Source organism: Piliocolobus tephrosceles, chromosome 21 (assembly GCF_002776525.5).
Source record: "Piliocolobus tephrosceles isolate RC106 chromosome 21, ASM277652v3, whole genome shotgun sequence".
NCBI lineage: Eukaryota > Metazoa > Chordata > Mammalia > Primates > Cercopithecidae > Piliocolobus > Piliocolobus tephrosceles.
In genome coordinates, this window is record NC_045454.1 from 4,223,313 (window position 1) to 4,245,732 (window position 22,420).

The 22,420-nt window shown below is 54.5% G+C and overlaps 1 protein-coding gene across 1 annotated transcript; it reads left to right on the plus strand.

The window, feature by feature from the left end:
- Window positions 1-5,227: 5,227 nt before the first annotated feature.
- Window positions 5,228-20,916, plus strand: ZSCAN1 (zinc finger and SCAN domain containing 1). Its single transcript, XM_023184439.2, has 6 exons — window positions 5,228-5,360; window positions 7,093-7,134; window positions 8,689-9,161; window positions 11,736-11,830; window positions 18,788-18,926; window positions 19,732-20,916. Exons 3-6 carry the CDS (start codon window positions 8,792-8,794, stop codon window positions 20,352-20,354), a joined length of 1,227 nt encoding a protein of 408 aa, XP_023040207.1. The 5' UTR covers window positions 5,228-5,360; window positions 7,093-7,134; window positions 8,689-8,791; the 3' UTR covers window positions 20,355-20,916.
- The last annotated feature ends 1,504 nt before the right edge of the window (window positions 20,917-22,420 follow it).

Below are 22,420 nucleotides of genomic sequence, written 5' to 3' on the forward strand. Positions count from 1 at the left end.
GGCGGAGCTTGCAGGGAGCCGAGATCCGGCCACTGCACCCCAGCCCGGGCGACAGAGCGAGACCCCACATCTAAAAAAAAAAAAAAAAAAAGAATTCATCAAGCTGTATACTTAGTAGTGTACTGTAATGTAATTACACTGTATTTCGATTAAAATGTGAAAGAAAAAATGGGGGTGTCTTTTGCTTCCACATTTGTAGCCCCAGCTTCTGTAAGTATCTCCTGCGTGATAATGGTTGGATGAATTAAAAGGTAGGAGGGATAGAAGAGGAGAGAAGCAATAGGAAGAGGAAGGTTGGAAGAAAAGCCCAGCTCCACTGTCTCACAGGGGTGTCACTGGGTACTGGGGAACTTGGAAGCACTAGGGAACGGAGAGGAAGTTGCTGCCTCAGGCTTCCACTTCTCAGCCCAGAAGTGAGAGGCTATGAAGCTGTTGGCCCCTGGTGGGGGACAAGTAAGACCAGTGAGAGAGGGTTTTTGCCCTTGAATTGCCCCTTCCCTGGAGACAGTAGCAAGATGAAGGCCTCTCAAGAAGTGCTTCATCCTCTGGAAGCCAACTGAGGAAATGACTTTCCCAAGAGAAGGATCATACATCACTCAATCATCAGCAAACATTTATGAAGCACCTGCTCTGTGCCAGGCCCTAAAGTGAAAAAAACAAACACCGCACTTACAGAAGCACGAGATAAACAATAAACATAAGTAAGTTAAAGAGTAGTTAGAAGGCAACAACTTTGGAACAAAGAAAAAGAACAGTGTAGGTGATGTAGTGCCCAGATGGGAAGGGCAAGTTGCCGTATTAAATTAGGTGCTGAGGGTGAGTCAGAGTCACCTCATTGAGGTGACATCTGAGCAAGGACTGGAAGGAAATGGATGCAGACGGCCGGGAGCAGTGGCTTACACCTGTAATCCCAGCACTTTGGGAGGCCGAGGCGGGCAGATCACGAGGTCAGGAGATCGAGACCATCCTGGCTAACACGGTGAAACCCCATCTCTACTAAAAAATACAAAAAAAAAAAAAATAGCCGGGTGTGGTGGTGGGCGCCTGTAGTCCCAGCTACTTGGGAGGCTGAGGCAGGAGAATGGCGTGAACCTGGGAGGCAGAGCTTGCAATGAGCCAAGATGGTGCCACTGCACTCCAGCCTGGGTGACAGAGCAAGACTTCGTCTCAAAAAAAAAAAAAAGGGATGCAGTTACCGGAGGGAAGAGCTAGAACAAAACCCCTGGTGTAAGGCCTGCCTAGTCAGCTGCAGGAACAACACATAGAGGCAGTAAGGGGGCCAGATGGTAGAGAAAGCTGAAGGCATCATGGGGGCTCTGGCAGGGTTCTGAGTAGACCATTGATGGGCTCTAGCCTCTGTGGAGAGTAAACTAACCAAGGGAAGCAGTGGAGTGATGTGTGAAACCAATGTAGTAATTAGGTGGGAGATGATAGCCACTTGGATGAGATTGGTGATCAGTGGCTGGATTGTGAACATGCTGATACTTTAAAGGTAGAGCCAACAGACCGCAGGTTCAAGGTTTTGCATCATAAGAGGCAATGTAGCCCGTAATGTCCAGAACAAGTCAGGACATAAAGGAGGCCTCTCAATACAGAGCTATTCACCAAGGGCCTTGATGGGTAGGAAATGAGTTGCAAGTGTGTGGAGATACTGCTCGCCTCTGGCCCAAGCTCCCTCCCATTCCAGTTACCCAATGTTCTGGGCAGCGCCCTGTTCTCTTCTGTGAATAGGCAGAGGCAGGACCACACCGTCAACTTGGATGCACCTATTATGGGAGACTGGAGTGCAAGGGTACCATCTTGGCTCACTGCAACCTCCACCTCCCAGGTTCAAGCGATTCTGCCTCAGCCTCCTGAGTAACTGGGATTATAGGCGTGCGCTGCTACCACGCCCGGCTAATTTTTCTATTTTTAGTAGAGATGGGGTTTGGCCATGTTGGCCACGCCGGTCTTAAACTCTTGACCTCAAGTGATCCGCCCGCCTCGGTCTCCCAAAGTGCTGGGATTACAGGTGTGAGCCACCATGCCCAGCCTGGACTTGCCTTTTACCTCATCCATGGTGTCTTTTGAAGAAAAAGATTCTTTAGAAATATTTTTTCTTTCATAACTTGTGTTTTATGTATTACTTTCAAGATCCCAACTACATCTAGGTCCTAAAAATAGTATCCTACCTATTCTAAGTTTTTGTGTGTTTTTTTTAAAATCAACTTAATTGTAGTGTAATTGCACACTGCAGATAAACTGCACATGTTTGAAGTGAGTAAGGTTGTAAGTTTTTTTGTCTTGGAGCCCTGAGGTAAACTTTTATTTCTAGCTGACAGGACTTCCACACCCATGCTCCTCTGGGCACCTGTCACCCAGCCCAAGCAGCGGCGGCCCAGTGCAAAAGTGCCCTGGCCAAAGGGGTGGGAGACTCACTCCGCATTCTAGGCCGGAGAAGCGGGAGGGCTTGGGACGCCGGCAGGAGGCAAGGACTCTCCCCAGGGCACAGGCTCCTTTCCGCCCTGACGCTGATGCTCGCCTGGCTGCCTCCCGTTCCTTGGCATCGAAATACCAGACGACGGTGGCGCACTCTGCGGCCTGGGCTGCCTCACCTCGTTCGGTCCCGCCCAGAAAGACGAAACGATCAGAAAACCAGAAGCCGGTCACAGCGACTAAAGGCCGGCTCCCGCCGACAGCCGCGAGCCACAGCGTCCACGCGGGTTCCCTGGGTAACGCGCCGCTTGGGCTCGGCGCCTAGCAGATGACAGGGGAACCCTGCCAGGCGGCAAGCGCCTCCTCCAGCCCCGGGGGCCTCCAGCTGTGCACCTGCCCGCCCGCCCTCCCACTGCAGTCGCCTGCATGCGTTTTGTCAAATACCTAAACCCACAAAACCATCACTAGCTCTGGTTTCCCAGGACTCTTGAAGCCCCTCCGTTCAGCATTCCAGGCCCCTCTGCCCTGCTTTCAAACCACCGCCAATCTTTCTGTTATATATATATATATATATATAGATTAGTTTGGATTTTCTAACAGTTGTATATAAATGCAGTGACACATTTGAGTGTACTCTTTTGTGATCTGGCTTATTTTACTCAGCATAATTATTTTGAGATTATTCATTTTGTTGCATATGTAAGTAGCTCATTCCTTCTATTGCTGAGTGGTGTTCCATCTCATGGATGCACCACAATTGTTTATCACGCTGGACATGTGAGCTGTTTCTATTTGGGGCTGTTAAAAATAAACTTATGTGAACATTCGTGTACAAGTCTTCCTAAGGACACACATTTCCTTTCTTGTTGGATAAATGCCTAGGAGTTGAATGACTGGATCATATAGGAAATGAAAGTTCTTTTTTCTTTTTTTTTTTGAGATGGAGTCTCACTCTGTCACCCAGGCTGGAGTGCAGGGGCGTGATCTTGGCTCACTGCAAGCTCCACCTCCCGGGTTCACGCCATTCTTCTGTCTCAGCCTCCCAAGCAGCTGGGACTACAGGCGCCTGCCACCACGCCCGGCTAATTTTTTGTATTTTTAGTAGGGACGGGGTTTCACCGTGTTAGCCAGGATGGTCTCCATCTCCTGACCTCGTCATCCGTCCACCTCCACCTCCCAAAGTGCTGGGATTACAGGCCTGAGCCACCGCGCCCGGCCACTCCTGGGACTCTTAATCTCCAGGCCGTGTTTTATTTTCTTCTAGGTATTTATATTTCCATGAAGCATCTGCTTTGTTTACTGGCGTTTGCCCCATGAACATGGGCTTCCAAGGGGCTAAAGCCCTATCAGTCCCTCTCACTGACGTGCTCCCACCCCAGTGTCCAGAAGAGTGCCTGTTACATATAGGCCCTCAATAAAGAGCTGTTCAGCAGATGCATGGTGGTCAGGCCCAGGCCCCTGGAGGTGAGTCCTCCTCTCCTTCCTTAGTTCACACTCTCCTGCTGCTGCTTCAGCAATGGGCAGCTTCACCTACCCTGAGCTCAGTCCCAGAGCTGAGGACCCTCCTTGCATCATGATCTCACCCCCACCTGATTTTCAGATACAAACAGAATATATGTGGAATCCTACTATTCTGGCACATGGTTACATTGTAGACAATATTAAAGCTTATGTATATGAAATGTACTTACGTAATGTTTCGTTAAAGTATATGAAATATAGGACACATTGATACTAATTCCTTGTTTTTCTTTTTCTTTTTCTTTTGAGACAGTCTCACTCTGTTGCCCAGAGCAGGCTGGAGTGTGTTGGCAGGTCTCGGCTCACTGCAACCTCTGCTTCCCCGGTTCAAGCCATTCTCCTACCTCAGCCTCCCAAGTAGCTGGGATTGCAGGCACGCACCACCATGCCTGGCTAATTTTTGTATTTTTAATAGAGATGGGGTTTCACCATGTTGGCCAGGCCGACCTCAGGTGATTCGCCTGCCTCGGCCTCCCAAGTCTGGGATTACAGGCGTGAGCCACCGCACCCGGCCTACTTGTTTTTCTTCCGTTTACATATAACTGAGCTTTCTTTTTTTTTCTTTTCCTTTTCCTTTTTTTTTTTTTTTTTTTTTTTTGAGACGGAGTCTCGCTCTGTCACCCAGGCTGGAAAACTGAAGTGCAATGGAGTGATCTCGGCTCACTGCAACCTCCTCCTCCCCGGTTCAAGTGATTCTCCTGCCTCAGCCTCCTGAGTAGCTGGGATTACAGACATGCGCCACCACGCCCAGCTAATTTTAATTTTTGTATTTTTAGTAGAGACAGGGTTTCACCATATTGGTCAGGCTGGTCTCGAATTCCTGACCTCGTGATCCGCCTGCCTCCGCCTTCCAAAGTGCTGGGATTACAGGCCTGAGCCACTGTGCCCGGCCGACGTCCTGTATTTTTATTCGCTAAGTCTGGCAATCCTAGTCTGGGACATAATCGTACTAAACATATTTATATTAAAAACAATGTTTTCACATACTACTCTTGGACACTGTAAAAAACTGTTGCGTGTCTAGAACGTCCTCGTTTTGCCCAGCGGCCGCATCGTACATGCGCATCCCCGCAGCCGCCCCCTTCTCCACATCCCCTAGCAGCGCCCCCTACGCTGCGCGACCCGTTGCCAAGGCGACCGTAACCGCGGCCGGAGGTTACTGCAGGGCACGGCGGGGGCGGGGCGCTCATTCCAGGCGGCTTCTGACTGGCCCCGGCCGCCTCGTGCGTCACAGCCCCGCCCCTGCCCGGGAGTCCCTCGGCGCGTGACATGTCGCCGACGATCGGCGCGCTCCAGCGGACCAATGGCGGCCGCCCGCGGCGCGCGGGGCGCCGGGATGGGGTCCGCCCGCGGCGTTGGGCGCGCTCGCCAGCCCAGGGGTTGCCATGACTGAGCGGCCCAGGCCCGAGCGAAGCCCGCGCGCGGTGAGTCCGCCGCGGCCCATCCGTCCCTCCGCCCGCCAGAGCGTCCATCGGGACGCCCACCCGGGAGGGGCGCGGCGTCGTGTCGGCGGGAGCTGGCTCGGGATTGCGGGCCAGGGGCGCGCGTCGGGGGAGGAGGGCCCGGGCGGGGGCGGACCGGGCCGGGGTTCCAGAGCCCGTCCGGAGTCCTGAGGTCGCCGGAGGGGAGGGGAAGGCTAGAGGCCACGCGGCGCGGGGGACTTGGGGGCTAGGGCCGCCCCTTCCTCAGGGACCCCGACCCCCGTTGGCATCCGCCTGTCAGTTTGAGGCCGAAGCCCCTCTACGTACCCGCTTTGTCCGCCCAGTCACCGCTCGGCCGCGTCCAAGTTCTCTCTTCTACACCTGATCGGCATCCCGTGACCTATCTCCCTCCTGAACAGCTGCCCCGGACCCATCTCCCTCCCTACCATCCCCCCGGGCCCATCCCCCACTGGAACAGCAGCCCCCGCCCCGTCTCCCCCCCCCCCCCCCCCCCCCCCCCCCCCCCCCCCCGCCCATCTCCCTCCTGAGGAGCCGCCGCGCCCCATCCCCAAGCCGTCGTCGCTGCCCCTCCCCCGTGTTCCCAGTGCACACTTCCCCAGCCCATTTATTATGGAGCTCCCCCCAGTGGCATCCTAAGCTCCCAACGCCCTCCCCACTCTCAGCCCCCTTCTCAGAGCCAGAGCCATTCACTGACTGTCGCAGGGAACACGTCCACTATGTCACTAAGCATCGGCCATCAGCGGCAAAGCCCTTTCGCCCATCCCCACAATAGAACTTGGGGCTGCAGATCTCAGTGCTCACGTCAGGTGAACCTGGCCCTTCCACAGGCACTGAGCCCTCCAAGTGACACTCTCTCACACACACACATCCCCAGCATTAATCCCAGACTCCCACCAAAGTAGACCTCTAGGACCCCAGGGCCACCATTGCATTGCCCATGGGGGGCGCAGATCCTCCTCACCAGCCATGTAGACCTCAGTCCTCTCCACATCATCGCAGGCCCTCTTCATCTTCCAGAAGTGGCCCCCCATCAGTCCTGGACTCTCATCAGCTCAGGCACCCCCGCATTGGCCCAGGTTTTCCGTCAGCCCCCATATAGACCCCAGACATACCCATGGACCTCTGGTGCCTTCTGCTAAGACCTCCTCTTTACCCTCATCCCGGATAAACTTAACCTCTCCTCCCACAGACCCCAGCCCAAGACCCTGGAGGATGCTGCTGGGCTACAGCCCCCCTCCCTGGAGTCTCCAGGGTGAGCTGCCATGAGCACCTGAGAGAGTGTAAGGTCTGAGGCCCCAGGGCAAAGGGACTACTTGAACCTGTGGAGCTTCAAAATGGGCTTTTTTTCTTACTCAAAATTACATATATAAAAGCATGAATACAACATAAGAGAGCATTTTTGCCTGTGGCAGGGAAGTCCAAGCTGGTAGTTTCCCAATCAGGGTGCGGGTGGCTGGGTACGCTGACTGGAAGATGGCTGGCTGGGCACAGTCCCCGTGAGTTGCCTTTTCTGCCACCCTGCACCTCTCCTTTCTCCTGGATTGTAAAACCAGATGCACAAGAACTGCAGAGTGTATGAAAAATGCAGCAGAGGATGAAGAGGGAAAAATCCCATGGAATCCCTCCTTTTCATTTGTCCTAAGCATTTCCCATACGGTTAAAAATCCTTCCTAAAGATTTCTTGTTTTGTTTTTGTTTTTCCATGTTGATGAAGGTCACATGGGATCCTGACACCATTTGGAGGAGATTCAGAGAAGTATGAAGAGCACAAAGCACTTGGCTGCCCTCCCCTGCCGTGGGCCTCTTCCCAGCACTCCCTTTCTATGATACTCATGCATCATCCTGCATCCCACGTTCCCTATGCCTCATGTCATCTGTACATCGTGTGTCTACTCCCCATGGTCATGTCATGGTGTTGTGTACTGGACACAGTTGAATACTCCCGTCACATGATGGGGAAGGTAGTTGATCCCACCACGTTCAACTGTTGGGCACTTTTGTAGTGAATCTTGGTGCCTGAATCTCACATCTTGCATGCAATCTACCAAGTGTTCTTGATATATAAGTAGCCACAGTGCTTTCCAGAAAGGTCGTGACAATTTATATTCTCACCAGCAGATCAGTCCAGGGTACAATAGTTAAAGACAAACAACCAAAACCTCCCTGCTTATTTTTATTTTCACAACTTTTAATGTCTTCTTCAGTTATATGTTTACCATAGTGGGCTTGGAAAATGTACAAAAGGTAACTTCTTTTTTTTTTTTTCTTTTTTTTTTTTGAGACAGAGTCTTACTCTGTCACTTAGGCTGGAGTGCAGTGGCACAGTCTCACTGCAATCTCTGCCTCCTGGGTTCAAGCGATTCTCCTGCCTCAGCCTCCCAGGTAGCTGGGATTAGAGGTGTGCACCACCACACTGGCTAACTTTTGTATTTTTAGTACACAGGGTTTCGCCATGTTGGTCAGGCTGGTCTCGAACTGCTGACCTCAGGTGATCCACCCACCCTGGCCTCCGAAAGTGCTGGAATAACAGGTGTGAGCCACCACACCCGGCCACAAAAGGTTATTTTTTAATTGCCCTTCCCACTTTCCCTCTCTTTTCAGAGTCCCCAGTCTCCTTTGCCCTCTTCCTGGTCTCCTCTCCCAACTTGGACTTGGTAGGAACGGCAGGAAGACAGCAAAGATAACACCAAGGGCAGAGCTGCTGCTGCTGGTGCTGTCATCCATTATTATGTAGCCCACCTGGCTGCTTCCATTTAAATGGAATTTAAATTTAAAATTCAGTTCCTATTTCAGGTGCTCCCAGCCACCTGTAGGTGGCTGCATGAGTAGAGAATGTTTACACCCCTGTAGGAGCTGCGCTGGGCAGTGCTGGCCACACCACAGGGCAGGCATTCTTGTTCCCGCAGCTCAGTCGATGTGTGTTGAGTGACTAAATGAGAGGGAGACAGACGCTAAACTAAGGGGAAAAGATATGTTCAGAAAGTCATAGGGGTTGTGAAGAGGGTGCCATGAGGATGATGGCTGGGATATCTGCAAGGGGAGGAGCTGCGGGAAGGGGGAGGAGCTGGGGGAAGGGGAGGAGCTGCGGTGGGATGGCAGGTGCAAAGGTCCTGGGGCAGCCAGTGGCTTGAACTCAGTGCAGAGTAGCCCGTGAGAGGCATGTGGAAGACTAGGTCAGGAGGTGGGAAGAGGTCAGGTTAGTTCCTTGGGGTGCTGGAGATCAGGACAAGGAAGCAGGGAGCCGAGGGGCATCCTGAGTATGGAGGGCCACCATCTGATGTGGCCCCTCTGTCCCTGCCCCTCTCTGCAGGCCCCTGATTGCTGACTCTGCCTGCCACACCGGCTCTGTCCGGAGCCACTGGGACTCGGGATCCAGTCCACACACACCCCTCAGACAGGCCCAGTGGCCAGAGATGCTCCCACGGCCCAAAGCCCCTGCCTCCCCCAGACGCCCCCAGACCCCAACCCTGAGTGAGCAGGACGCAGACCCTGGGCCAGCAAGCCCCAGGGACACCGAAGCCCAGCGTCTGCGCTTCCGGCAGTTCCAGTACCACGTGGCGAGCGGGCCTCACCTCGCGCTGGGCCAGCTCTGGACGCTGTGCCGCCAGTGGCTGAGGCCCGAGGCGCGCTCCAAGGAGCAGATGCTGGAGCTGCTGGTGCTGGAGCAGTTCCTGGGCGCGCTGCCCAGCAAGATGCGGACCTGGGTGCAGTCACAGGGCCCCCGAAGCTGCAGGGAGGCCGCCAGCCTGGTGGAGGACCTGACACAGATGTGCCAGCAGGAAGGTGAGAGGCGCAGGCTCCGTGCCCTGGGACGGGCAGGGGGCCTGACGTCTCCGAGGACCGAACTGCCCTCCTTCCCGCCCGCATCACTCCCACCCCTGCCCGGTCCCTCCCGACCAGCAAACCTCTCCTGCCCTGCGGCTGTTTTTAATTATTTTTACATATAAATGTGCTGCACGCCTCATCTGCCTCGAGTTCCTCACTCAGTGATTAAAGATGCCTCCATTTCCCATGCGTCCATCTGTCCTGTGGCTTTGTGTCCGCTGCTCCTCACCGGCTGCTCTCTGGGAAGGGCGCTGCCCCGCCACTTCCTCCCAGGCGCTCCCTGCAGCGCCTCCTGCAACACTCAGGAATCCTAGAGATCCTTAAGCCTTCACAGGGCGCAGGCCCCATCGCTGGCTGATGGTGGGGAGAGACGCTTAGGTCTGCATCCCCACTCCGGGAGCTGGGAAATGTGGGGTTGGAACTGGGCTTCCTCCCTGTCTCCTCTCGCAGCTCCCCTCTCCCCTGAGAGGGCTTTGTCCTCCTGCACCTTTGCCCCTGTGACCCCACGTGGAGATTCCATCCACCCAGGGCCCAGTCCCATGAGTGAGGCTCTTTCTTTCCTAGTGGCGAAAGTGCAGGGATTGGACACCGGGAGGCCAAAAGAGGCAGGCACGAATGGTGAGAGCAGTCATGGCACTGTGGCCTGGGGAGGGCTTCCTCAGCAGGGCCCCAGCAAGGAGGGTATGCCAGGCAGCCACACTGCAGGAGCAAAGGCTGGGAGGGACAAGGGTCAGATCAGAGCTCAGAGAAAAGAGGGCTGGAGCAAGGCAGAGGAACAGGCCTTCCCTTTGCACCCTCCGACTACAGCTTTCCTATAGGCTAAGGGTGACAAGCAGTTTGCAGAACACAGGGTCCAGGGTCCCCTTACTGCCTCAGGGCAGCCCGTGAGCTTTCCAGAGGCACAAGGGCAGCCCTGTAAGCTGCAAGGCAGGAGCCAGATGAATTGGCCCTTTGAACTCTCTGCTCCTGGGGCAGAGGGCCCAAGACCACTGGCTTCTGGTGCTCTGTGGACCTCACAGCCATCCCAGCCCAGAGCCACCCTTGCTAGGTTTAATGTTCCATGGTCTCTCTCGAAATTCTTCATCGTTTGTGAGCAAAGGGCTCTATTTGTCTTCCATAGCGGTGGTCTGCTTTTTACATTCCGTATTTTGAGCCTACGAAATAGTAGAGCAAGTATAATGAACAGCCCTGCACATGCCACCCAGCCCTATCAACGCCCAACCTCCAGAAAGGCTGACTTGCAGTTGTTTTTTTGTTTGTTTGTTTTGAGACGGAGTCTAGCTCTGTCGCCCAGGCTGGAGAGCAGTGGCGCGATCTCGGCTCACTGCAAGCTCCGCCCCCTGGGTTCACGCCATTCTCCTGCCTCAGCCTCCCGAGTAGCTGGGACAACAGGCGCCCACCACCTCGCCCGGCTAGTTTTTTGTATTTTTTAGTAGAAACGGGGTTTCACTGTGTTAGCCAAGATGGTCTCGATCTTCTGACCTCGTGATCCGCCCGTCTCGGCCTCCCAAAGTGCTGGGATTACAGGCTTGAGCCACTGCGCCCGGCCAGACTTGCAGTTTTAAAAGAAATACCCATGGCCAGGCGTGGTGGCTCACCTCTAGAATCTCAGCACTTCGGGAGGCCAAGGCGGGTGGATCACAAGGCAGGAGTTCGAGACTAGCCTGGCCGAGATGGTGAAACTCCGTGTCTACTAAAAATACAAAAATTAGCCGAGCGTGGTGGCACATGCCTACATTATATCCCAGCTACTCAGGAAGCTGAAGCAGGAGTATCGCTTAAACCCAGGAGGCGGAGATTGCAGTGAGCCAAGATCACGCCACTGCACTGCAGCCTGGGCGACAGAGCGAGACTCTGTCTCAAAAAAAAAAAAAAAAAGGACCAACTAGTGGAGTTGGCTGAAACCCCGTGCACGTCTCCTAGTCCTGCTGTCCCTCACTCTATCTGACACCCCCAGAGGTGGCCATGGTCTTGAATTTTTCTTTTTTTAATTAAAAAATAAATAGAGGGAGGGGTCTCGCTGTGTTGCCCAGGCTACTCTCAAACTCTTGGTCTCAAGCAATCCTCCTGCCTCAGCCTCCCAAAGTGCTGGGATTACAGGTGTGAGCCACCGCGCCTGGCCTGGTTCCCACATCTTGACCCTTCTGTAAATGGTGTCCTGAACCCTGCTTCAGCAATTGTCTTCTCTGTGCACAGCAGCCCCGGGGGTCTTGGGGAGCAGCAGGCTCACGGTGTCCGGGCCTCCCTAGGTGGTCAGTGCTGCAGTGCATGTCCTTGTGGGCTTCTGGAGGCACACAGGGGTGTGCAGCGTGAGTGAAGAGGGTACTTGTTCTCAGCAGCCCTCAGTGTCACCACAGGTTCCTGCCCAGCAGCCACATGGAGGGACAGAATGACAGCCGTGCCGTCGCTCTTGCCTGCGCCTCAGGGATGCTGCAGGAATGTTTGGGGAAAGTCTGCCCTCCCCAGAAGGTCTGGAGAATTGGGGGCACTGGGAAGAACAGGCCCCTCTCACGATCCCTTTCTCCTGCACAGTTCTGGTATGTCTGGACTCGGGCGAACACCAGGACTGGAGTTTCGGTGAGGAGGAAGACGGGAAGAGTCCAAGGTCCCAGAGAGAACCATCCCAGGTGAGCCCGGGGCCCCCTGCTCCGTGCTCCTGCACCCCAGGGCGTGCGTGCCGCTCCTGGGACGGCCTCAAGGACACCCCATTCAAGGACTGTGTGAGGTTGTCCCCAACGGTCCCAAGAAGCCCGGCCTCCAAACTCCCCGCCTGCCCCACAGATTCCCCAAGCTTCCTGGGGCTCAGTGCTGGGCGAGGGCAGTAAGTGCAGCTGTGTGTATGCCGTGCGCCTCTGGGCCTCACCCCAGCCCCTCCGGTCCTTTCCAAGCCGCGCAGTTAGGACCCATCCTCCTGTGTCACCAGCACCAGATGCTGGGTGTGTTGAGAAAGTCCTGCTGCCCCTGATCACCTTCTCTCAGTGAACCCAGGATTCTGGGCGGGGCCAGAAGGAAACGCTGAGGGCTCCCCGGCAGCTAGACATGCTGGTGCGCAGGCTTCAAGGCCACGGGGAGAGGCCCGGCTCGGTTGGGAGCCTAGCAGATCTTGGTGTGGCTGGAGAGATTAAAATCAGGGGTGGGGCCGTGCAGACGTGTGAGAGAAATACAGGGGTAACGGGTAAATCACAAAAAAACAAAAGTAAGAACCGCTAAGTGAGTAGCATGTGTTCGTATGATCAGGGCTACCATGAATTTGAACACTTTCTGCCCCTGTGTCTTGGTATTGGAGCCGCCAAGGGAAACACAGCACGGTCAAACAATGGATGGAGCAAGGTTTTGCTCACAGAGCAGAGACAGGGCCAGAGCACCGTCTGCCCATGTGGCTGTCAGGCCCGGGCCAGCAGGTCCCTCCTAGAGGAGACCTGACCTCACAGTGGGGCTGTCTAGATGCCACATGAAGCACACGCCTGAGCAGAACAAAGGGGCACACATTAGGAAACAGAGACCCCCACGCAAGGCACTGCACCCAGCACAAACTGCTGCGACCCCTTATCTCTTGGTAAGGAGATGTTCTAAGCCCAGGGCCCACTCTCAGGCAGCTGAGTAACAGGCTGAAAGACTGCACGTGTCTCTCCCACTGACTTAGTCCATTCTTGGTGCTAAAACAACACACGGCTGGGTGTGGTGGCTCATCCCTGTAATCCCAGCACTTTGAGTGAGGCCTCACGGGAGGCTGTGGTGGGAGGACCACTTGATCTCAGGAGTTCAAGAACAGCCTGGGCAACATAGCAAGACCCCATGTCAAAAAAAAAAAAAAAAAACCATAGCCAGGTGTAGGGGCATGCACCTGTAGTCTTAGCAACTCTGGAGGCTGAGGTAGGAGGATCACTTGAGCCCAGGAGTTCAAGGCTATAGTAAGCGATGATCACGTCTCTACACTCCAGCCTGGATGACAGAGTGAGACCCTGACTCAAAATACAAAAATAGCCGGGCACGGTGGCTCACGCTTGTAATCCCAGCACTTCGGGAGGCTGAGGCGGGCAGATCACGAGGTCAGGAGTTCAAGACCAGCCTGGCCAGCACAGTGAAACCCCATCTCTACTAAAAATACAAAAAAATTAGCCGGGCATGGTGGTGGACACCTGTAATCCCAGCTACTCGCGAGGCTGAGGCTGGAGAATCGCTTGAACACAGGAGGTGGAGGTTGCAGTGAGCCAAGATCGCACCACTGTACTCCAGCCTGGGTGACAGAGCTAGACTCAGTCTCAAAACAAACAAACAAACAAACAAACAAACAAACAAACAAACATAGCTTGGATGGCTTATAAACCACAGAAGTGCTGGGCATGGTGGCTAATGGCTGTAATCCCAGCACTGTGGGAGGCCAAGGCAGGAGGATCATGAAGTCAGGAGTTTGAGACCAGCCTGGCCAAACTCATGGTGAAACCCCGTCTGTATTAAAAATACAAAAATTAGCATGGTGTCGTGGCGCACACCTGTAATCCCAGCTACTCAGGAGACTGAGGCAAGAGAATTGCTTGAACTGGGGAGGCGGAGGTTGCAGTGAGCTGAGATCGCACCACTGCACTCCAGCCTGGGCGACAGAGCGAGACTCCATCTGGGGAAAACAAAACAAAACAAACAAACCACAGAAGCTTATTTCTCACAGTTCTGGGGACTGGAAAGTCCCAGGTCAAGCTGCCAGCAGATCCAGTGTCTGCTGAGGGTCAGCTGCCTCATTCACAGGTAACCTCACAGGGTGGAAAGGGCAAGGGAAATCTCTGGGGCTCTGTTAAAAGGGCACTAATCCCAGTTGTGAGGGCTTCACCCTCATGACCTGATCCTCTATCAAAGGCCCTACCTCCTAATCCCCTCTATTTGGGGGTTAGGGCTTCAACATATGAACTTCACAGAGACACAAACATTCAGACCAGAGCAGCAACAAAATCGAATCGGTTCCCCTTCCCTCTGGCACTGAACAGACAGGGCCATGTCCTCATTCTTCTTCAGACCGCACGCCCCTCTCTCTCCTTCTCTGAATGATAATCTTGTCTCTCTTCTTTGTCCTCTTGAACAGTAACTGCCAATCCCCGGCTGTGTCGGGACCTCAATCCCTCCAGCACACCGTTGACAGCTTGGGCGGCCCCAGGACACCCCCACCTCTCTCTCAGGGCCACCCAGCTTCCTTCATCCTTGACTGAGGTTGCAGGCCTCCCCTCCAAGCCCCCCAAGCCCTCTGTACCATCCACTCACAGCCTTGCAGCATCTTTGCTTTCCTCCATGTTTTCTGTTTTTTGGGGAGGGGGTATCTCACTGTTGCCCAGGCTGGAGTGCAGTGGTACAATCATGGCTCACTGTGGCCTCAAACTCCCAGACTAAGGTGATCCTCTCACCTCAGCCTCCTGAGTAGCTAGGACTACAGGTGCGTGCCCCATCACACCCAGATAATTTTTGTAATTTTAGCGGAGACGGGGTTTTGCCATGTTTCCCAAGCTGGTCTCGAACTCCTGGACTCAAGTGATCCACCTGCCTTGGCCTCCCAAAGTGCCAGGATCATGGCATGAGCCACTGAGGCCAGCCCTTTTTTCCTTTTTTTGAGACGGGGTCTCCCCAGACTGGGGTGTAGTGGTGCAGTTACAGCTCACTACAGCCTTGACTGCCCAGGCTCAAGTGATCCTCCCATCTCAGCTAGAATTACAGGCTTGAGCCACAGTGCCTGGTAATTTCCTAATTTTGTAGAGATGGGACTTAGCTGTGTTGCCTACACCAGTCTTGAACTCCTGGTCTCAAGCAATTCTCCAGTCTCGGCCTTGGCCTCCCAAAGTGGTGGGATTCTAGGTGTGAGCCACTGCGCCTGGCCTTTAAAATTTTCAATCTCTCCAAAGCCTCCAAAATATTCTTTAGTTAGTTCTTCAGAAGTAGCTGGGCTCAATCCACCCACAAAAACCTTTCCGGGGGTTCTTTCCCTTTTCAAGCTTTGGCTCTTTGTGGCGGGGTGCGGTACTATCAATTTGCCATCCAGCTTCTGTTCTTTCCATTCCAAGGCCCTAACAGCACTAGCATTTTCCAAAAGCACAAATACAAATCCCCTTGATCTTCCAGTAACTGTTTTTTTTTTTTTTTTGAGACGGAGTCTAGCTCTGTCGCCCGGGCTGGAGTGCAGTGGCTGGATCTCAGCTCACTGCAAGCTCCGCCTCCCGGGTTTACGCCATTCTCCTGCCTCAGTCTCCGGAGTAGCTGGGACTACAGGCGCCCGCCACCTCGCCCGGCTAGTTTTTTTGTATTTTTAGTAGAGACGGGGTTTCACTGTGTTCGCCAGGATGGTCTCGATCTCCAGACGTGATCCGCCCGTCTCGGCCTCCCAAAGTGCTAGAATTACAGGCTTGAGCCACCGCGCCCGGCCCCCAGTAACTGTTTTAACTGTGCAGTCTGCAACTTGCCTACGTCAAGACACATCATCAGATCTTTTTGCTGGTAACACTGTACCATCATCTTGCAGATCTTGGATCCCTCTGTGATTTCCTCTGTATTGCTTGCAGTACTCATTCAGGTCTTTGCTGGTGGAGGAGTTGTAGGCAGCGGGCTGCTGGTGCACACTCAGGGTAAGGAAGCAGTGTATGCTATGGAGTTGGATTTCAAATGGTGGTGGAAGACAGTCATTATAATTTTACGGGACCACGGTGATGTGTGTGGTCTGTTGTTGACTGAAACGCCATCACCCCATGTGGGGAGCTGCCAGAAGCCTGTAAGGGTAGCTGCCTGAAGCCCTTTGGGGATAGTACTCTAAGGTCCCTGAGATCACATGGGTGTAGCTCCCTGAGGCCCTGGTGGGAATGACTGTTGGAACCTCAGTGGTAAGTGATGCCAGTGTCCTCTGTGGAGCAAACTGCTGGGGTCCCTGGTGGTTCCCACCGTGTAGCTGATACTCGTGGCTTCTGCTTTTCTTCTTTGTTCACAGTGTTCTCCTGGCATCTCAGGTATGCATTATCTCACCAGTGAACTTTTTCATGTGGACATTCTCGGGTTTTTTCGTTTTACTCCACTGTGTTGCTGCAGATCTTCAATGGGTCCTTGAGCATTCTGGACTATTCTGGCTTGTGAATATCTGTCTGTAGTTGATTTGTGTGTAGGTAGCGGGAGGGGGAAATGAAGGCTGGTATCTCCTACTCCACCGTCTTGGTGATGTTGCTCCACTCTTTCCTTTTTTCCCAAAATAACCCAGCAACACTGCCCCAACTAAAGCCATTAAGATAATTTCTGGCCAGGTGCGATGGTTCACGCCTGTAATCCCAACACTTGGGGAGGCTGAGGTGGGTGGATCACTAGAGGTCTGGAGTTCAACAGCAGGCTGGCCAACATGGTGAAGCCTCGTCTCTACCAAAAAATACAGAAATTAGCTGGGTGTGGTGATACGTGCCCATAGTCCCAGCTACTCGGGAGGCTGAGGCACAAGAATCGCTTAAACCCAGGGGGTGGAGGTTGCAGCGAGCTGACATTGCGCCACTGCACTCCAGCCTGGGTGACAGAGCGAGACCCTGTCTCTAGATCAATAAATAAAATAGAGCCATTAAGATAATTCCTCAAAAACAGTAAGTTGCCAGGCTTTCACATTTCTCCTGTATTCTTGTTTTTGTTTTGTTTGAGACGGAGTCTCACTCTGTCACCAGGCTGGAGTGCTGTGGTGCAATCTCGGCTCACTGCAACCTCCGCCTCCCGGGTTCAAGTGATTCTCCTGCCTCAGTCTCCCAAGTAGTTGGAACTACCGGTGCGCATCACCACACTCAGCTAATTTTTGTATTTTTAGTAGAGATGGGTTTCACCATGTTGGCCAAGATGGTCTCCATATCCTGACCTCTTGATCCACCCGCTTCTGCCTCCCAAAGTGCTGGAATTACAGGCTTGAGCCACCATGCCTGGACCCTCATTCTTGTTTTCTTTTTCTCGGTTGCTTGGTTTGCATTAGGACTTTCCCAGGGTGTAACTGCGTCTCCCTCCCCTGTCCAATCTCCCCACCTGTCATCCCTGAGACAATAAACCTGGGTCCATCTCTGGAAGGATAAGAGCCCAGATCTCTGGCCAGTGGCTCACTGGGGCTATGGGGATGTGTTTGCATTTGAAGGTACAGATAGGGCCCCGGGAATGTCTTGGTTTCTGTGCCCGACCCAAGTGTGCCGATAGCTCCTCAGATGCCTCCCGAGAGTCAGGGGAACTAAGCATGCCTGTCTCCACACACACACACAGGCCACCCACTCTTCTCTCCACGCAGCCCCTCTGCTGCCCTTGATTAGTCATAGACACCAAGGTGAGTGAAGTAGGGAGGAGGCTGACCGTCCACAGCGGCCCCCAGTAGCCAGGTACCGGAAAGAGGCGTAAAAGGGAGTCCTGCCTTTACTCTTGCAGATGATGGTTCCTCTGGTGACGATTTCAGAATTCAATTTGTTTTACAATCAAAACTAGCATTTGATAAGAAATAAAAATCAACAGCCCAGCCAAACACACCATCCACATACTACCAATGTGAGAGCAGAAAGACTCTTGTGCCTTAACTCCCTTCCTGCCACCAGCTCCCTCTCTCCCTCCCTCCTCTGTCTCTAGCCCAGCAATCCCTCCACTCCGGTTCTGCCCAGCTGTTGGGAATCTTGGACAGCTTCCTGAGGTCCCAGTGCATCCAGTCAGGGTTGGGGCAGCAGAAAACGAAGACCCACTCAAGACCTTATCAGTGCGTGCTTGACTCCTGGTCTCTCTTCTCATGCTTTGTTTGACTCGACATACCTCCTCCAGCAACTTGATTTGCATTGATAAGTGTCACTGTGTTTTCCTTTGACACAACCCCATTGCAGTTTACCAAGCCCTTGATGGTACCAGGCTCTGGGCATGTAGAACCCTACATCCTCATTGGAAACCCAGAGAGCTAAAGCTCCTCAGCCAGGGTCACAGAGCGAGCAGAGCTGGAGCCTGGACACCAAGCCAAGCCCCTCTGTTTTAAATTCTTGCTCTTCAACCACAGCTCAGTCTCCTCCCAGGAAGTGGTGATCCCCGCTTTGGGCGGGACAGGGTGAAGTGCCTCAGAGGTCATAGGTCGCAGGTGGGATGTGAAGTCTGTGCAGTCGCCCGCCTTCTCTGGGCTTGTGGGCAAGGACAGTGCAGCCTTGGGGGATGGGAGTTAGGAGCCCCAGCGGGTAACAGTGACCTGAGCCGTGGCACGGGTCCCCTGGCTCCATCTTATGCTCTGTTGTCACCGTCCTGAAATGATCAACGATTTTTGAACAAGGAGATTTGCATTTCCATTTTGTACAGGGGCCCCTCGAATTATGTCTCAGGTCCTGGTAAGAGCTCCTTAGGAGTGGTTACTTATTTTTTTGTATAAGCGGAGTCTTGCTATGTTGCCCAGGCTGGTCCCAAACTCCTGGCCTCAAGCGATCCTCCAGCATCAGCATCCCAAAGCATGGGAACAACAGGCGCGCCACCGCACACTGCCGTGGGAGAGAGCCTTTGGGGATGACGCCCGTTCCTTTGTTGTTCCGTGGTGGTCAGGAGGACGGCTCCTGAGGGGCAGCTGCCGAACAGTCCTGTGCTTGCCATTCCAGGCGTCTGAGCTGATTCTGGATGCAGCGGCAGCAGCCCCGGCACTCCCTGAGGAAAGTGAGTGGCTGGAGCCCACCCAGCTCCCGCAGAGTCTGCACACCAGGGCGGAGGCCGAGGCGCCCCGTGCCCCTGGCTTGCTGGGTGAGTCTGGCTCCTGCGTGGATTAAGGGTTGGAAATGGAGTTTGGGACCTCAACCCAAAGTCACAGACTTTGTTAATGGGTGGAGCTGGGGGCTTCGGTGGTGAACTCCACACTTCCCCCAGAAACCATGCACACCTCCTGTGGGGACTGAGATCGGGGGCCCCTAGAACTGCCACATACATCATTCCGCCCACGAAAAGGGTCTCAGCCTCCGCAGCTGAACGGCAGCCAAGGCAGACAGTCTGAGAGTGTTGGAGCACAGGGCTACCCAGAGGGCCAGCCAGGTAGGAACAAGGGGCCAGTGCTGTGGGATCTGCTCCCAAAACTCATGCCCTTCTTTTTTTTTTTTTTTTGAGATGGAGTCTTGCTCTGTTGCCCAGGCTGGAGTGCAGTGGTGCGATCTCGGCTCACTGCAATCTCCGCCTCCCGGATTCAAGCGATTCTCCTGCCTCAGCCTCCTGAGTAGCTGGGATTACAGGTGCCCACCACCACACCCAGCTAATTTTTGTATTTTAGTAGAGATGGGGTTTCACCATGTTGGGCAGGCTGGTCTTGAACTCCTCACCTCATGATCCACCCTCCTCGGCCTGCCAAAGTGCTGGGATTACAGGCGTGAGCCACTGCGCCTGGCCACATGTGCCCTTGTATCTTAAAGGACAGAATGCAGGGCACGGGGACATATGGAGCAGAAGAAGGGCCCAGACTTGGCTCAGTCACTGGGGTCCTCCACGGCCCTGGGGAGCACAGGGAGATGCCAAAGCCGTCCACTCACTACAGGTGACCCGTCTCCCTCGCCCTCCACAGGGTCCCGGGCCCGCCTGTCTCTGAAGCCGTGTATCTGGGACGAGCCCGAGGATCTTCTCGCAGGGCCCTCCTCAGATCTGCGTGCAGAAGGAGCTGTGATCTCAGGCCCCAAGGGTCCGAGTGCTCAGAGAATCAGTCCCCGAAGGAGAAACAGGAACACTGACCAGAGCGGCCGCCACCAGCCATCCCTCAAGCACACCAAAGGTGGCACCCAAGAGACCGCTGCAGGGGTCTCGGCAATGCTGCGGGGGCCCCGAGGGGGGCGGCCCTTCCAGTGTGCCGAGTGCGGGATGGTCTTCACCTGGGTCACCCACCTCATCGAGCACCAGAAGACCCATCGCGAGGAAGGGCCCTTTCCGTGCCCCGAGTGTGGCAGGGTCTTCCTGCACAGCTCTGTCCTTGCTGAGCATGGCAAGATCCACCTGTTGGAGCCACCCAGGAAGAAAGTCCCCCGGAGCAAGGGCCTCCGGGAGTCCGCCCCACCCAGGGATGGAGCCCAAGGTTCAGCGGCCCCTCGCAGCCCCAAGAGACCCTTCCAGTGCAGCGTCTGCGGGAAGGCCTTCCCCTGGATGGTCCACCTCATCGACCATCAGAAACTCCACACGGCCCACGGCCACATGTGAATGGCCTCGGGCCTTGGCCACCCGGCCCTGAGTCCCTGGGGAGCACCGATGGGCCCCAGAAGATGGGGGACACCCCCCAGCCCCACCGACCCCTGGCCACCATGGGACTCCTCTTGAAAGACACAGGCTGCTTCTCGGAAGATCCTGGACACCTGCTCCAGAGCCCAGCATGGCTTCCCAGGATCTCGGCGGAGAAGCAGCAGTTCTGCAGCATAACCTGGTCAGTCCTGCACACTGTGTTTTGCAAGTGGCTTGAAGAGGAGTTTCATTCGCATCTCGTCGTTCAGAAGCCTTGTCCGGGTCTCCCTGTGAGCACCTGACTCAGGGGCAGACTGTGCCGCTGGGTTTTCATTTCACTGTGGATATCCCTGAGGCCATGAGGGCGGGAGCCGGCCTGGGCAGCTCCAACTCCAGAGAAGGGTACAGCTGACCCCGGCTGCCCTCCTGCCAGCTCAGCCCCCTTGGAACCTAACAGATAAACAGGGTTTTGTTTTGTTTTTTTCCTTTTTTGGGAAACATAAAATTTACCATTTCAGTCATTAAAAATGCACAGTTCAGTGGCATTAAACACATTCACAATACTGTGCAACTACCAGCACTCTCCAGCTCCAAAGACATTTTCATCTCGCCCAGAAAGAGCCCACAGGCCTCACCAGGCCTTCGCCAGTCCGCCTGCCCTGACAACCAGAATCTGCTTCCTCTCTCTAAGGATTTCAGGCGCAGTCTTTAGGCCTGACCAAAACTGACCTGCCTATATTTTGTTTGACTTACAGAAGGAGTTGTTTTTGAGAAAGATGCCAACATTTGTTTAAACCATAAAAATCTGACATTCTGGTCTGCCGGGAAGAACCAGATGGTCTCCAAAGAGTGGGGCCGCCTCTCCTGCTAGACCGGAGCAGAGGTGGGCAGGCGGTGAGGTCACAGCGGGGAGCCAGCCTCAGATTCAGCGTCTCACCCATCCCCAACTCATTGTTGCCGGACACTTGTCCTCTTTCAAGCCTTAAAAGTTTTTGTCTTTTTCTTTTTCTCCTCCCAACTTCACTTGGAAACACAGTGTTGGGCTGACTGTGAATCTGCACAGGCAGACATTTTTCCAAGTCGCCTTCTAACTCAAAAGCCTTTGGACCTGCCCACGTCACATCCGCCTGCTGCTGATTCTCAACCAATCTGCCCCCACTCTCGGCCTCTGTCCCCGACGGCCCTCAGGGGCTGCGCAGGTCCCGCGGATCCGCCGCTGCCTTCATTTCATCCTCGCTGCCGCGCTTGCCTTCTGGAGCGCCCCGGAACCGGGCCTCTGGACGTCGCTTCCCGGGCTCCCTCCGGCATCCCCAGCTTTTCCCTGCAGTCCCCACTGGGGGCGCCTGGCTCTATCCTATGCCTTAATTGCTGGTGGGCTCCAGCTCCCCTCCTGGGGCCTTCTCTCTCATCCTGCAAAGGAGGAGCTTCTTCTACCGAGCTCAGGATGGAGGGTAGGGTCTTGGCCCCGCAGTCAGCCCATTACTCTCGGAAGCCCCCCTGAGCCTTCTCTCAGGCGCAGATCGATCCTCTCGGACAACGGGATATGTAGAGAGAGCTCTCCCGAGTGCCCCCACTTGTTGGGAGCCAGGGGCTCACTCCATGCAGTTTCCATCTCGGTCTCCACCTGCTGGAGGCACAATCACAGTTGTCTGTTGGTGCCAGAATTGCACAAGAAAGTGGGTGCCATTGAACACAGGGCATCAGTCAGGCTCAAGCCTACCCGGGCTGGCCCCACAGACATCCATCTCGTGTCCCTCAGTCCTCCAATTGAGTTTGTCCAAATAACTCATCTTCCCTTGTGCAAAAACAACAAAAAACATGCAAACCACCTCCCCTCTGGGGTTCCCACTCTCCTCAGAGGGACCACGACCTTCCAAGGCCCCAGAAGGATTTTTGATTGCTCTGGGAACCCACCTCCCAACCCCTCTCAGTTCTCTTTTCTCCTCTGCACCATCAGCCCCAGGCTCTCTCCCCATTTCTTGAATGCTTGCAGCTGCCTCTAAGCAAACTCTGCCTCCAGCCTGTTCCCTCTGCCCCATCCCCATCCT

Bases quoted from the DNA above. Each gene is read 5' to 3' on its own strand.
- ZSCAN1 (XM_023184439.2), top strand. From the start codon at position 8,792: ATGCTCCCACGGCCCAAAGCCCCTGCCTCCCCCAGACGCCCCCAGACC. The intron at 9,162-11,735 runs GTGAGAGGCGCA...TCTCCTGCACAG, and splicing joins ACAGATGTGCCAGCAGGAAG to TTCTGGTATGTCTGGACTCG. The intron at 18,927-19,731 runs GTGAGTCTGGCT...CGCCCTCCACAG, and splicing joins CCGTGCCCCTGGCTTGCTGG to GGTCCCGGGCCCGCCTGTCT.